The following is a 16,504-nucleotide window of genomic DNA, read 5'->3' as shown; positions in this document are numbered from 1 at the left end:
AGCTTCCGAATGCAAGCCAGCAGAACTCTGAGAAGCTTCAGCTGGGGATGATGCATTAAAGTACCTTAGCTCTCTGTGAGTTGTAAAGCTCTCTTTAGGCTCTGGATAGATGTTCATCCACGACAGAAACAATCACTGAACTCAAGAGCTTTCTAGCACGGCTTATTAATATGACTTCAACCACACACCTTACCTGTGCCCTGAAAGCACCTTCATCAAGGGGTGGTGGAGGAGGGAAGTTTCCAGGGCTGGATGGAAGAGCACCAGGATCATCTAGAGGCGGAGGCGGGGGTGGAAAAAAGTCACCTACAGAAAGGAAATGCACACATGAAGTGAATACAGATGCAATTGTGGAGCACTCTTGAAAAACATACATTTGCTGCCATTTTTCTGCTTTGTAATTGACTTTGACATTCAACTTTTTGTCTCTTAGAGCAACTATCCTCTATTATAGCTCTTTTCAGTTTCATCAGTAGCCTTAATTTTGAGAGAATGAGGACCAGATCTGATACTTAGAAGTAACATAAGAGCTAGTCTAGAGGGGGCAGGTATGTTCAGCCAGAACAGAGAAGGTGCTTGGGGTGCGGATGGCTGAGGTGTGTAAGACTTGGTACTAACCCTCAGCAAAGTTTCAGTCAAGTACAGGAAGAAAAAAATGTGTATACAAATAAAGATAATATAAGGTAAAATATCTTAAGATGGAGGAACAAAGTCTTCTGGAAGCTCAGATAAAGGAAAGTTTATCTCCAGATGGAGGGAGCAAGGAAGGCTTTACCAGAGCATTACAAGGGCCCCTGAACATTATGATTACAGACACCAAGTCTGTTTGGCAGAAAGACAGCAGAACAAAGGCATCAGTTAAAACATCCAGGGCCTAGAGAATAAGGAGGAAGTTATTAAGATAGCATAAATATGGGAATGTAAAAGAATACTAGTAGGTAATAAAAATAAGTGCAGTGACAAAAAAAAAAAAAAACTTCTAAGTGTGTTGCATGTCTAGTAAGTAGTTTGAATTTTATCATGCATGCAGTGGGGATCCAACAAGCATTTCTGAAAAGAAAAAACCTGGTTGCAATATGATTTACTAAAGACTAATCTAAAAGTACATGCAGGGCCAATCAGGAGCAACTGAAATAAGTAACATCATTGAAATCTATATACAATCCAGGCAGGATGTTATGAGGGGTCAGCTTATCAAGAAACCTCAACATCACCGACCAACCAGCACAGCATACCAATGTTATGTTGTCGTAAGAGAACACCTAATCTCTAAGATCTGAGGTGTACATATAAATCCAAGAGCTCTATGATTTCACGCCATGGAATTTTTTTAAATACTTCACAAGAAATCCTATTAGGAAAAGGAAACTTCCATTTAAAAAAAAATTCTCTATTTGCCTTTTTCCTTCAAAAAATAATATTTTAATAATAATAAACAATATTCATAGATAAGTAGCTTTGCTTTGTATTTCAGATGCTCAACACTTAACTGGTAAGGCAGCGGGTTCTGCCACTCAATGAGTTGCTCTCAGATAGTACCAAAATATCATGATTTAAGCTGTCCATAAAAAAGACTAAATGGCACAGTGGAAGGATGGTGGCTTGGATTCACTATTCTGATACACGTTGGAGATGGTTCACGTGGGCCCTATTTGTCCTATAAGTAACAGTCTCAGAGTTAGAAGAGTCATTGTCCAATCTAGCTCCCCACTATATTGCGACTACCAAGCCATCAAACACACTGTATTTAAGAGTACTGTGCTTTGTGGACTCTCACTATGCACCAATCACTGCTAAGATTTTCAAAGGCTACCTCTTAGTCCTCCAACCCTCTGTGCTAATGGTTCTCAAACTTCAGAGGTCATCAGGATCTCAGAAAGGTCTGGTTAAACACAGATGGCTCTGTCCCACCCAGAGTTCCTGATTCAGTAGGTCTAGAGTGGGGTCTGAGAATGTGCATTTATAATAAACGCCCAGGGGATGCTGATGCTATTGGTCCTGGGACCACACTTTGAGAACCACTGCATTTAAGCAAAGTATTATATTATTCCTATTTTAAACCCCACAGGATTAGAAAGGTTAAATGACTTATGTCATATAGAAACATTTCTGTTTCTCTTACCTTTCTGGATGTGCACATCTGGAGACATGCTTTATCCATATCCTTATTGGGGTTATAAGTCTCATAAACCTTCAGTAACTCTACCCAGTAGTTCTAAAAACTGGCTACTTACTAGAATCACCAAGAAAGCTTATCTAAAAATACCGATGCCCAAATTCCATCTCACATCAAACCAATCAGTATCTTGGGGATGGGGGAAAGGGAGTGGGGAGGAGGGGTCAGGTGCCACTACTCCTTTAAAACCCAAATGAGTCTAATGTGCAGTCAGAATTGAGAAACTATATTGGCCTTCCTTCGGTCAAACACTGCACTAAAAAACTATTTAACACCTGTTAAATAAAAAGAATTGTCACCAAGTTGTTTTCTGCCTTGAAAAGTCAGAACATATGAGAAGAATGCTCACAATGAGATCTTAAGTCATCAGCAAAGGAGGTCTAGGTTGATGGAGACTGGCCCTACCAAATTCTAGTGCACAGCCTAATTTGCTGGTTCAAATGTTCCATCCGGACCTATGCCTTCTTCATACCTAACTTAAAAGAAGACTTCTAAGCACCTTCTTATACTTTACCACATTTTATTATGTCACAGAGAACTGCTAGAACATTAAACAGGATCAGAACCGAACGTAATCTCGGAGATCATATTATAAAGGTAGAAACAGAGGCCCATGAAAGCCACATGAACAGTCCAAATTCTCAGCAAATTAGTCTTAGAATAAAAACTACAACTGTTTGTCTCTGCAGTCCCTTCCAACTAGTCAGTCCCTGAAAAACATGGGTTTGAACTCCACAGGTCGACTGACACACAGATTTTGTACAGCACAGTCCTGTAAATGTATTTTCTCATCCTTATGATTTTCTTAACATTTTCTCTTTCCTAGTTTACTTATCTGTAAGAATACGGTATATGATATACATAACATACAAAATATGTGCAACCGAGTGTTTGTGTTATCAGCGAGGCTTCCGAAGGATCAACAGTAGCTATTAGTAGTTAATGTTTTGGAGAGCCAAAAGACATGAGGATTGTCAACTGCATCGGGTCAGTGCCCCTAACCCCCGCATCAGTCAAGGGTCAACTGTATATCCTTCCTGACTATATTTCTAACACAAAAACTGAATATATATAATGAAGCACAGGTTGGCGACAATCCTAGGAGGGTGAAAAGGAACAGAAAAGGAAGAAGGAATGTATTTTTAAATTGAAAACAACAAAAATCTAGACTGCTTACTCTAGGCGAAGATGAGATTAAGATTTTTCAAAGGCCTAGGAATAAGCTCATAATAATTATCACATAATTTTCAGTTTTCCAAGCTCGACCATCATAGGCCTCTTCCTTCATTCTTTAGGGTGCAGCTCACATTTTAAAACGGTGTGGAGGAACAGGCAAATGCCTAAGCAACAGACACACCCATGATAAAGGATAGAAAATGGGTCCCTTGGAGGGAAACATAACTAGTTGAGATAGTTGGAATGAAAAGCTCTTCATAATTATCTTAAATCAGACAAAGAACTATTTCGAGAACTCTGATTTACAGTTCACCCGTTTAACAGGCCATTAAGCAAAAGAAAATGCTTCTAAGTTGCAGGAAAAATAAGTCTGCTTAAGAGAGAAAGCAAATTTCCATGTTTAAGGAAGATGGCAAAATGGAAAGAACAAAACAACAAAGTGTGTGTGTGTGTGTGTGTGTGTGTGTGTGTGTGTGTGTGTGTGTGTGTGTGTGTGTGTTGGGAGGACTCTTTCCATTTTTGCAGATTTTTTCAAACAATGAGAGAACATCTGGCTCAGAAGCTCAGGTGGTAACCTCCTAGAGAAACACATCTGCACGGAATCAGCTGCAGTACCTTGCAACTAGCTACGCTGAGCTGTAGACCTTCCCATTAGTACATGGCCTGTCCTCCTCTCTGCGTGCCAGGGAAATCCAGATGGAATTTTCAGACCCCATGAATAACAGGGGCATGGAATAAAATCAAGCAAGCAAGCCAAAAAAGAACACACCATCAGGCAACTGGAACAATGCAGGGATACATAAAATCTAAGATGGAAACATTCAGTTTTAGAAGAAGGGTTGGGCACCAGGGTGGCTCAGTCGGTTAAGCAGCTGCCTTCAGCTCAGGTCATGATCCCAGGGTCCTGGATTGAGCCCCACATCGGGCTCCCTGCTCAGTAGGGAGCCTCCTTCTCCCTCTGCCTGCCACTCCCCCAGCTTGTGCTCTCTCCCTCTCTGTGTCAAATGGATAAATAAAATCTTAAAAAAAAAAAAGAGGGTAGTCACAGCCGCATGCCTACAAACCTGGCTTCCTCCTTACCTTTTTCCTCACCATCCAAAGCCTACCCACATACAAAATACATTTATCCCTCACTTTCCAGGTAAAGAGTTGACTCAAGTTACACAGCTAGTAAAATACGGAGCTAGAAAGGGATCCTCACTGCCTTGGAGAGAAGCTAAGAAGTATCTCACTTAATTTGCTCTGTATCATCCCAAAGAATTCATCTAATATTCCAAGGATTTTTGCTTTGTGCCAGAAATAGCACCATGGGGCAGCTAAAGGGTGAGTCGTGCAAAAGTATATATCCCTAACTCTCAAAGACCACTCTATACCAACTTACTGCCACAAACTAGCTTGTAATGCATAGCATTAACCCTGAGAAGCAACTGAGGCAAATCTGCCAATAACCCAGGCATGCATCCTTTCTCCAGCTACCCTTCCTAGTCTAGGGCTTAGAAGGACATAGCACAAAGAAGCAGATATGGCTACCTGCTGGGGGCTGAGTTATCAGCCACTGTAGGTGCCCTAGTAACATGGTTTGGGCATCTATGAAAGGCATCTATCCACCTGAATGCAGAGCTCACTTCTCTCTTCATCAAATCAAGGCCCCCATCAGAGGGAAAAAAATAACAAGAATTTACTAGCAAAGAAGGTGATAAATTACTAGTTACATGTGATGGTAGTGAAAAAACACAAGGGAATAATTAAACACAGATCATCAGTGAAGTCTGAATTAATTTACTATAGTAAAAAAAAAAAAAAAAAAAAAAACAGAAAAAGCATCATTCTTTTTCTTCTTTAGCATCCATGTAAACCTGCACGCATACACGGGGATTCACACAGCAGCCGCTTGTGTGCCTCACAGCACACAAGGGTCTATCACAGCATCTCTAATATCTAGTTGCACTTTGGTGTTTATGACCATTCTCTCCTACTTAGACCGGAAGCTCCTAACAAGGCGAGCCCACTTACAATTTATCTTTCTAGCTCCACATCCTGGCATGAGATTTGGGCCATGGCACACTCTCAGTAAATAGATTAGCTGAATAACTGACATACGCAGAAAGCCATTTAATCACTCAATTGACGTTTTTAAAAAAAATGGCCTGATGCCTTACATGTTGTTCAAACGTCAATGTTCAAATGGCCAAGGATAACTAAATAGAATGCAGACTCGGATTCAGCAGGCATGGGGTGAGGCCTGAGACTCTGCATGTCTAACATGCTTGCCAGGTAATGAGGCTGTAGATCCACGCGCGACACAGGGAGGAGCATGGCTTTGGCAGCTGTTGGATCTCCCACTTTCTTATGTGGATACTTTTTGGTTGTTTAAGGAAATAAACATTAAGGTATATATAAAGAAAATCACTTACGGGCTTTTCAAATTAAGTATTTAAATTATGAGTGTACAACAGATTGGGTTAGAACACACACACACGTGAAAAAAATGTAATTGCAGTGGCCTGATCATAAGCAATTACAGTGACCAAATCACAAGCTTCCAGTAAAAACAGTTACCCATTTCTGTTTATAGTAACAAATAGAGGACAGAAATATGTTCAAAAGAAAATAATACAAAATCCCAAGCCGAGAACCTGAAATGCAAACCCCAGAAAAGGCAATACTACCATCTCAGGTTCGGCCTCCTCACCTATGAAATGAGGATGGCCATATCCACTTCCCCGTGTCACTCTGCAGATCAAAGCAGTTAAAACAGTGACTTTGAACCTTTTTTGACCAAAACCCAGAGTAAAGAAATAACCTCTTATATCATGATGCAATATGACCACTTGGACGTATCTAAGCACACGTGTATCTGAAACAAGGGTTTCATGAAACTATACTTACTACACGTAACGCACACTGCAATTTCTGTTAGATTTATATATTTAAAAAGTGTCGGTTACTCCATGGAATAACCACCACTAAAGTGATTGTGATGGGCCTCACCTCCCAGCCGAAACATCACTAAGCAAATGTGCATGTGACTTGTACAATGTCTACATAACCGGCGACAATTCTTGTTGCTTTCCACATAGGCACAAGAGGACAACTCAGTCTAAAGCTGCCTACTCAAGAGACCAAGTCTGAGAAGGCAAGGCTCTCTCAATAGGTTGAGTAGATGGAGTGGAAGACAAAGCCAAGGTGACAGGAGTGGCATACCCTTGTAGCGTTCTCCTCAGAGATGAGAGGCAATTTATTACAAAACAAAGCAACTAAAGACCCTTTACAATTTCACCCTCAACTCCATCTTCACTTTATATGAAACACACTTGCCACCAAGGAAACTATGCCAGAAAGCACACTGAGTGAAATATTTTAAAAATGAAGCATTCACAGGGTGCCTCCTGGCTGGCTCCGTCCTTAGAGCTATGACTCCCAATCTAGGAGTCGTGAGTCTGAGCTCCACATTGGGTGCAGAGTTTACTTAAAAAAATGAAGCGTTCACGGTTTAGGACAGCATGCATAATAGTATCATCTGCATGAAAACATATATGCCTGTACTGTCATGGATTATCTTTTAAATGAATTCCTAAGAAATTGTTAACTTGCTAGTTGCCTCTATGAAGAAGACGAATTTTGTCACTAGGGCCAAGAGTGGAAAAGAAGCTTACTCTTCATTATACAAAATTTTAACCTGCCGTTATTTTACCCATTTATAATATTTTTAAATTCCGGTATAGTTAACATACAGTGTTATATGTTTCAGGTGTATAATACAGTGATTCAGCAATTCTGTACATTACTCCATACTCTTACTCCCCATCACCTGTTTCACCCACTCTTCACCATCACCTCCCCTCTGGTAACCATCAGTTTGTTCTCTATCATTTAAAGTCAGCTTCTTGGTCTGTCTCTTTTTTCCTTTGTTCGCTTACTTTATTTCTTAGATTCCTCATATGAGTGAAATTACATGCTATTTTTTTATTTTTTTTTAATTTTATTATGTTAGTCACCATACAATATGTCATTAGTTTTTGATGTGGTGATCCACGATCCATTGTTTTCGTATAACACCCAGTGCTCCATGCAGTACGTGCCCTCCTTAATTCCCATGACCGGGCTAACCCATCCCCCCACCCCCTCCCCTCTAAAACCCTGTTTGCTCCTCAGAGTCCACAGTCTTTCATGGTTCATCTCTCCCTCCGATTTCCCCCCTTCATTTTTCCCTTCCTTCTTCTAATGTCCTCCATACTATTCCGTATGTTCCACAAATAAGTGAAACCATATGATAATTGACTTTCTCTGTTTGACTTATTTCACTTAGCATAATCTCCTCCAGTTGCATCCATGTTGATGTAAAAGTTGGGTAGTCATCCTTTCTGATGGCTGAGTAATACTCCATTGTATATATGGACCACATCTTCTTTATCCATTCATCTGTTGAAGGGCATCTCGGCTCTTTCCACAGTTTGGCTATTGTGGACATTGCCGCTATGAACATGGGGGTGCATTTGGCCCTTCTTTTCACTACATCTGTGTCTCTGGGGTAAACCCAGAATGCAACGGCTGGGTCATAGGGTAGCTCTATTTTAAAATTTTTGAGGCACCTCCACACTGTTTTCCAAAGTGGCTGTACCAGCTTGCATTCCCACCAACAGTGTAAGAGGGTTCCCCTTTCTCCACAACCTCTCCAACATTTGTTGTTTTCTTTCCCTGTCCATTTTTGCCATTCTAACTGGTGTAAGGTGGTATCTCAATGTGGTTTTGATTTGAATTTCCCTGATGGCTAATGATGATGAACATTTTTTCACGTGTCTGTTAGCCATTTGTATGTCTTCTTTGGAGAAGTGTCTGTTCATGTCTTCTGCCCATTTTTTGTCTTGATTATTTGTTTTTTGGGTTTGAGAAGTTCTTTATAGATCTTGGATACCAGCCCTTTATCTGTAGTGTCATTTGCAAATATCTTCTCCCATTCTGTGGGTTGCTTCTTCGTTTTGTTGACTGTTTCCTTTGCTGTGCAGAAGCTTTTTATCTTGATGAAGTCCCAAAAGTTCATTTTTGCTTTTGTTTCACTAGCTTTTGGAGATGCATCTTGAAAGAAGTTGCTGTGGCCGATGTCAAAGAGGTTACTGCCTATGTTCTCCTCTAGGATTTTGATGATTTCCTGTCTCACATTGAGGTCTTTCATCCATTTTGAGTTTATCTTTGTGTATGGTGTTAAGAGAATGGTCAAGTTTCATTCTTCTGCATGTGGCTGTCCAATTCTCCCAGCACCGTTTATTGAAGAGACTGTGTTTTTTCCATTGCATGGTTTTTCCTGCTTTGTCGAAGATTACTTAAACTCAATTTAATTAACATACAGTGTATTATTATTTTCAGAGGCAGACTTTAGAGATTCATCAGTTGCATACAACACCCAGTGCTCATTATATCAAGTGCACCCCTTAATGCCTATTCCCCAGTTACCCCATCCCCCCACCTACCTCCCCTCCAGCAACCCTCAGTTCATGTCCATAGTCAAGAACCTCTTATGGTTTGTCTCCCTCCCTGATTATGTCTTATTTTATCATATGGGGAATTTAAGAAACAAAACAGATGAACATTGGGAAAGGGAAGGAAAAATATACGCTATTTTTAAAATAACATGTATACACAAAACCAAAGAGAAATTTTCAGTACCTAGAAATGTGTCATCTGCAAATATTGAGCTGAATAAGGTTTTAAAAACTGCCAGGAAACACTGGGATATGGCAGAGGTCAAGAAACCATTGAGGATAGGTCCCATTGAATGCATCACTTCTCAGGCTTCTCAACCTATTTACTACCCACTGGTCATAACTAAAAATATGAAAGGAATTACCCTTAGTCAGCCAGTTATCTTCAGTAGAGAGGATAAAAAGTCTGCTTATTCCTAGAGCCAAAGCCTATGCACCATCTCAGTGTGACCTCGGACCTCTGTCCTAGAGAGAGATTAAGTCTTCATGGAGTTATTAATAAAGCGGCTCCTGTACTCCCATTTGGCTCCTGTTCCTTGAGTGTGCAGCCCCTTTGAGAACTCTCTGGGAGAACTGATAATTATCAGGGCAAGGCTGGGCATTCCCGGTTCCCTGTCCTCATCATCCAAAGAGCAATACCACCAGCCCCCCCTTAAGTGATACATCTTCATCTGTATGTGAGGAGATATGTGACCTTAACCAAGTGATTCCCAATTCCTTAGCTCTCACACTAGACACTTTTGGAGTTCAGGCTTTCATCATACATAATTATACATTAGAAAATTAACCTTTCTATTTTCCTTCCATTTTTACTTTCTGCTGCTTAACTAAAAACAGATTGTTGATTGTGATCGTACTTAATTTTCTAAGCAATGTCATTTACATGGTAGGGCTAAGGTTAAAAATAATGAAACACAATATTGATGACAAAATAGGAAAATCTGCATTTTTCTGTGCTATTCATATATAGAGGAGTGTTAAGGGTAAAACTTTTCTCAAGAAAATTTGACAACAGGTAACAAGAGTTGTAAAATATTTATGCACTTTGATGCGGCAACACCACTTTTAGTAAACTGTCCTACAAAAGAAGTACCTGAAGGGTATATAGAGAAGCATGTTAAAGAATCTTCATCACAATGAAATATAATGGAAATAATCAGAATGTTCATCAATAAAGTATTGGTAAAAAAAATCAACTGTAATCAATCACACACTGGAAAACTGTGTAGCCATCAAAATAATGATTTTGATCTAGATCTGACATCTACTTATTCACTGACTGAGAGCCTTTTCTGTGTCAGGCATTATTCTAGACATGAGGGGGGGAAATCAAACAATAAGAACAAAAAAAAGTCCTGCATTCATGGAATTTATCAGAAGGAGAAGAATACTTAAAAATAAATTAAATAAATTAAATAAAACATAGTATCAAATGGTGATTAGCACTATAGAAATACAGAGCAAAGAAATCAAGGGAGTGCTAGGGTGGGGGTGGTATCCACAATTTTTAAGAGAAAGGTTGGGAAATGCCTCACCAATGTGGTATTTGAACAAAGACTTAAATCTAGTGAGGGAGTGAGTCATGGAGTATCTGGGAGAAGAACATGAAGAACTTTCTGACATATCATGTGAGGAAAATAGTGGGCTACTGTATAGTGTTTATCACATGGTCCTTATTTTTGTAGAAACCTATATGTTAACAATGGTTGTCTAGAGCTTATGGGATGAGCTGTGTTTTTTTTTTTTTTTCTTTTTAATCCTTCTCCTTTTGGTTCAACTGTTACACAATAAAATACAGACATGCATTTTTTTAAAATCAAAGGAAGACACTGTGAAATGAATCGCAGAATCTACTCAAACCCAGTGTTTAATTTTAATGTGCCACTATATTTACCCAAGCCCAAATGTAATGTTTCCGTCATCTTTCTAAATAACTTCAGCTTGAAATGTTCATTGTGATTCTCAAATTAAAAGCAAGAAGAATTATTTATCCTAAAGTGGATGAAGTCTCCCTGATTTTCAAATGGACAGTTTCACTCTAAAATTCACTAATACAGAATCCCCGGGTCTTCACTGAATTCAACAGTCCTCGTGCTTCATCACAGATAAATTGTTTGTATGAAGGTGAAACACCTGAGTGCATCACATCTAAGCATACTGCATTCCTCTATTATACTGTGGTTTCCATTTGTTGAAAACAAATTCAATTTCTTAGTCAAAAGCACTGAATGATTTTTAAGTAATATGAAATTAGGAGGATGGTCTGGTTCTGCAAATGGACTAGAACCGGAACTAACATTTTTAACCCACCAACTGTCATCTGTCTTACAAAACATGCTAATTGCTACCCAAAAAACAAACCACCCTATATATTTGGACTTCCATAGATGGGCACTCACAATGAATGGGGCGATGACTTAAGTACGCCTAAGCATCAATCTTCCATCAGCTATTGAGATATCTTCAGCCCCAATACCAAAAAGTGAAATTCTCTCAAAATTGAAATAAAAATTAAAATTCATGTTGTGGACAGAGAATGAGGCAACAGTCCAGGAAAACAACAACAACAACAAAAATCTTCATTTACCACTGAAAAAGGAAGGTGGAAAACAAATAGTGCTGAAAGACAATTCCAAAAAATACCCCATTCCTTTGGAGATAGGACATCACCCTGTGGTAGTCACTGAGGTCAAAAGCCTACCTTCCCCCCAGAGATGGTGTGAAGCTTAAGGGGGTGAGTTTTCACAATAAAAACACTTGAAATATCTCAGCTAACTTATTCAATCACTGCTGTATGTGGATAGAGTAAACCATCCCCACATGGAAGACAACATACCTCTCTCTCCTGATTTAGCTCTATTAGAGCATGTATTCTGCTCTTTGTTAGTTTAATTACATATCTACCGGTTTCTCCTACTAGACTAAAAGTTCCTTGAAGACAGACTCTGTTTTACTAATCTCTATACAGAGCATATATAACACATAGGAGATAATAAATGGTAGTAATATTGTTTTTATAAATTATCATTATTACAAATCAGTATTGTATTAAACTGAATTGAACTCTGAAAGAATGAACACATGCATTTTTACCCTGGACAACTTTACCCTTTTCCAATTATTGACATAAGGTCAATACAGTACAGTACTGATGGGTCACAGGTCCTGCAAGGTGCTAATAGTTGGACAGCTAATAACAACAGTCTTAAAATAGCCACTGAGTTTTGCTGTTGTTGGCAGTGGTGGTGTTTCTACACATTACCTTACTCAGAGCATATCCTGATACAGGCAATGAGTCCACATTCCCTAGTCATCTGATTATGGCGGCATCCCAAGCCTCCATAAACACAGCATCATATGTATTGTACTTGATCTTTCTCCCACAATAAAATATCTGTAGATAGGTCTTAACAGGTACTGTTTTGTGGGATGTTAACTACATCCCACAAAATATCTAGAAACTTCTTGAAAAATCTTCCAGGAATTTTGAAGAGTCAGAACTCTTCCCATAAACAAGAAATGGGAATGGAGGAGGAACAGGGAAATGAAGGAAGATGAAAAAGAGATGTAACATGGATGAACTCTCAAAAGGTCAGTTCTTGAGGTGTTGAAACAGATCTGACTTTTAACTGAGGGCGTACATCAGAATCTCATGGGGCACTTCCTTCTCTACTGCGTGCAGCCAGGCCCTACTCTAGAATTCTTCAACCAGAATCTTTGGGGTTGGGATGGCTGGGTGGCTCAGTCGGTTAAGTGTCTGCCTTTGGCTCAGGTCATGATCCTGGGGTCCTGGAATCAAGTTCTGCATCACAGAACTCCTTGCTCAGTGGGCTCCCTGCTTCTCCCTCTGCCTGTCGCTCCCCCTGCTTGTGCTCTCGCGCTCTCTCTCTCTCTCTCTCTGACAAATAAGTAAATAAAGTCTTTAAAAAAAAAAAAAAGAATCTCTGGGGTTGGGATTGAGATACAAGCATCTTGATAAGCTCCCTGGCTGATTCTGATGGGTAGCCCTATTTAACAGTCATTGACTTCCATGAAAAACAGACTGAGGAACCAGCCTAAGTTAAAGAAGACTAAGGAGACAAGACAACCAAATGTAGCTTGTGATTCTGGATAGGATCCTAGACCAGAAAAAGGAGATTAGTAGGACAATTAATGAAATCTGAATAAAGTCGACATATTAGGTAGTAGTATTGTGTCAGTGTATTAATTATCTGGTTTGCGTACGGGTACCGTGATTGTGTAAGACGTCAACAATTGGGGAAACTGGAAAGACTAAGCGAAAACCCTTCATACTATTTTTCAGTGTTTGTGTACAGTCTGCAATTATTTCAGAATGAAAAGTCAAAACTTATTTTTAAATTTTAGGGGGGAAAAAAAGTGACTTCCCTAGTCCAGTAACTTTATCTTATAGATGGAGGAATTTTGGACCAGTGTAGTGAAGAGAAACAGCCAAGTGGTATGGAACCATACCAAAAAATCCACTGTGATCCCAAATCTCCTACCTTCCAGCTAAGGATACATTTCCCACAGTACATGACAGATTTGGTGTGAGACTCTCAGACCTGTTGGGAATAAGAAGGAAACTTGTTCTGTCCCTGCAACTTTAGAAGGCTGTGATGAGGAGAAGGGGTTCTTGCTATTTAGAAGACCTGGACTAAATAGATCAGGAACATGTATAGTATCTTCAGCTAAATCCAGGCTGACTGCAGCCTTGGCAGGCCAGTAATCCCAGCTCAATGATCAGCAGCAGTGAAATCCCATAAAGCTTCCTTGTCCCCACCGTGGAACCCATTCCCCTGCTTCAGGAGACTCCTTGAGGATGAGAATGGCTACATGGCACCAGGGGCTTTCTATGATTTCTCCAGTCTTCATCTTTTCTGCACAAACGACTTCAGATTCTTCTGAGAAATTCTTGTTACTATTTATATAAAATGATGCCAACCATTACTCACTCTCCTTCAACCCTGCCATTTCATCTAGACTGAGGCTTAGCAAATGCATAAATGCTTTAAAAATAATCAAATAGAGACACTCCTTTCATTTCAAGGTGGTTGTTTTTTGGCATGATTTTTTTTTTTTTTCCAAAGGAGTACTAGAGCTGACAGGTACTTGCTCTAAAAATTTACTGCACCATCTGCTAACTGAAATATTGCTTTCACGGATTTATATTGTATTAAAAGGTCACTGGCTGTTTAAGACTTAAACAGTTTTAATCATTCTAAAAGTCTCTTAACAGTAAGAAAAGGAAGCTCAGAACAAACAGCAGCAGGGACTCTAATTAAAAGGGCCAATTCATCTAATTTTATTTGGGGTTAATTATTCAGGATTCACTCTTTGATGTGTAAGGAATAGCAATTAGTAATTTTAGTGATTTGAGAATCATTGGAGGTGTAATCAGTTAAAATGAGTGAGTGTTTACAACACAAGATGGTGAATTACTCTCTCAGCTGGAGAACAGGAACATTAGGCTCCAAGAGATCAAGGCTAAGGATTTCAGACCCTAGTAATAACAGTCACTTCAAAATAAAACACATGTCAACAGCATCTAGCATTCTGTTTGTTCTTAGCTAAAGCAAGGCACAGAAGCTTCGCAAATTACCTTTAACCACATCTCCATCTTTGCCACTGTCCCCAACCACTTCCTTCTATTTGGCTCTTGCCACCATGGTAACCACAAACGCATTATATTGAAAAAGCAATTCTAAATGAATAGACCAGTTATAAGCAACATAAGACCCAGAATAATCATGGCACCCACTTATTCCGTGTCTGCATCTCTGACCTCCACTGGAATCTCCAGTTCAGGACTCAACACTCAAAGCAGATACCCTAACTCACAGACCCGCTTACCTTCCCTTGTGCCCTCTACTTTTCTATTTACTTCATTACAGCATGTGATTCTCCCAATCATACAGGTTGGGAGAAAGCCCCTTTTCTCTGTTTTTTGTCCCATCATCCTCACTAAATATAGCAAGCTATATTGAATTATACCAAATTGTTTGGGGCGCCTGGGTAGCTCAGTCATTAAGCGTCTGCCTTCAGCTCAGGTCATGATCCCAGGGTCCTGGGATGGAGCCTCACATCGGGCTCCCTGCTCCGTGGGAAGCCTGCTTCTTCCTCTCCCACTCCCCATGCTTGTGTTCCCTCTCTTGCTGTGTCTCTCTCTGTCAAATAAATAAAATCTTAAAAAAAAAAAAAAAACAGAATTATACCAAATTGTTCAAGTCCATTTACTACTCTCCACCTCTCCTGCCACCCAAATAATCAACACCTCCGTTACCTCTTATGGAGGCTTAATAAACAACCTAAATGGTTTCGATTATTCCTTATTTAGTTCTTTCCAACTAATCTGAGATACTGTCACCAGATTGAAAACATCCATTGGTCCCCCAGAAGCCAAAACAATTTTGAAAAAGGACAAAGTTGGAGGATTCTCACGCTCTGATTTCAAAACTCAACACAAAGCATCCACAGTGTAGTGCTGGCCCAAAAGCAGACCTAAAAGACCAATGGAAATAGCAGGGAGAGCTTAGAAATAAGTCCTCACGTAAATGGCCAATTGATTCTATGGCAGTTGTGCTGGAGTCTTAGAGAATGATGGTTTGGGAACATTATGGGTTTCCCAAGACTTGACAGGATCTCATACTGAACAGGCAGAATCCTAAAACAGGATGAGCCCCCTGGGAGGAAATGGAGAGAACCTTGACAAGCGTGGTTCATTTTACGCTCTCCTAGAATGCTCTGGTAAGTATGCATTCCTTGAGATTACTGCTGCACACAGCAGCTCTGGAAGTTTTGTACTTTAGAATGCTAAAGCTCCTACACCACATACCCAGTAATCTGCCTGACTGCTTCTCCTTGCTTCCTTGACTCCAAGAATTTTCTCCTGCCTTGTCTCCATCAGAACTTCCCTCTCTAACATGTCTTCATAGCAGAAGCCAAGTTATTCTCGGAGGCCCAGGTCACCTGCCAACCCCACACAACCTTCCTTGGCAGCCCCGTGACAAGGGCACCTTCTCACTTCTCACCCTCTGCAGCACTTCTAGGGCACTTCCACTGTGTGTCTGGTTGAGAATACAAGAGCCATTCACCTTACTTTAGCGTGTGCTCCTTGAGAGACCCCGTCATGTATGATTTGGCCCTCTAGCCCTATAGCACCTCTTTCCATGCCTCATAGTTGAGATTGAAGAGTTAAGAAAATATTTGCCAAGTGGGTAAATGCATGAATTCTTGACAACTACAAGTTGAATCCTAGCCAAATAAATTATTCTTTGAAGGAAGAACTTGAAAAAGGGAGTGGCTACCATTCTCAAAATATGTGTGTGGTGTGATGCGGTCTGTGTGTGGTGGGGAGCGGGGGGAGAGAAAGAAAGAGAGAGAGAGGGAGAGAGAGAAAGAGAGAGAGACTGAAAGACAGAGAGGCACAAGAGAGAGAGATTGAAAGACTGAGAGAGAAACTCAACTGAACATCCCCATGGGGATCTTTTCTATAAATGGAACGTGCTCTTGACTTGAACAGTGACTCGGTTAGCTGACTTAGAAATATAAAAGAAATAGCACTGTAGTATTAAAATACATCCCTTACAGTCACACCTGAACTATTTACTAGCTGTGTGAACTTGGTCAAATCATGAAACTTCCAGGTCTCAGTTTTGTTGGTCAGATGAGAATA

The 16,504-nt window shown here is 40.0% G+C and overlaps 1 protein-coding gene across 17 annotated transcripts in view; it reads right to left on the bottom strand.

The window, feature by feature from the left end:
* The window catches only part of LOC113918675 (LIM domain containing preferred translocation partner in lipoma), a 667,221-nt gene that overhangs the window by 375,366 nt on the left and 275,351 nt on the right, over positions 1–16,504 (bottom strand). For all 17 annotated transcript variants that reach the window (XM_027587354.2, XM_027587341.2, XM_027587344.2 and 14 more), the window contains one exon: positions 194–306. In XM_027587354.2, the coding sequence (XP_027443155.1) occupies positions 194–306 (113 nt within the window). The remainder of the gene's footprint in view (positions 1–193; positions 307–16,504) is intronic.

This window comes from Zalophus californianus, chromosome 1, assembly GCF_009762305.2.
Source record: "Zalophus californianus isolate mZalCal1 chromosome 1, mZalCal1.pri.v2, whole genome shotgun sequence".
NCBI lineage: Eukaryota > Metazoa > Chordata > Mammalia > Carnivora > Otariidae > Zalophus > Zalophus californianus.
The sequence above is the reverse complement of the archived record's forward strand: the minus strand, read 5'-3'. Positions and strand labels throughout refer to the sequence as shown.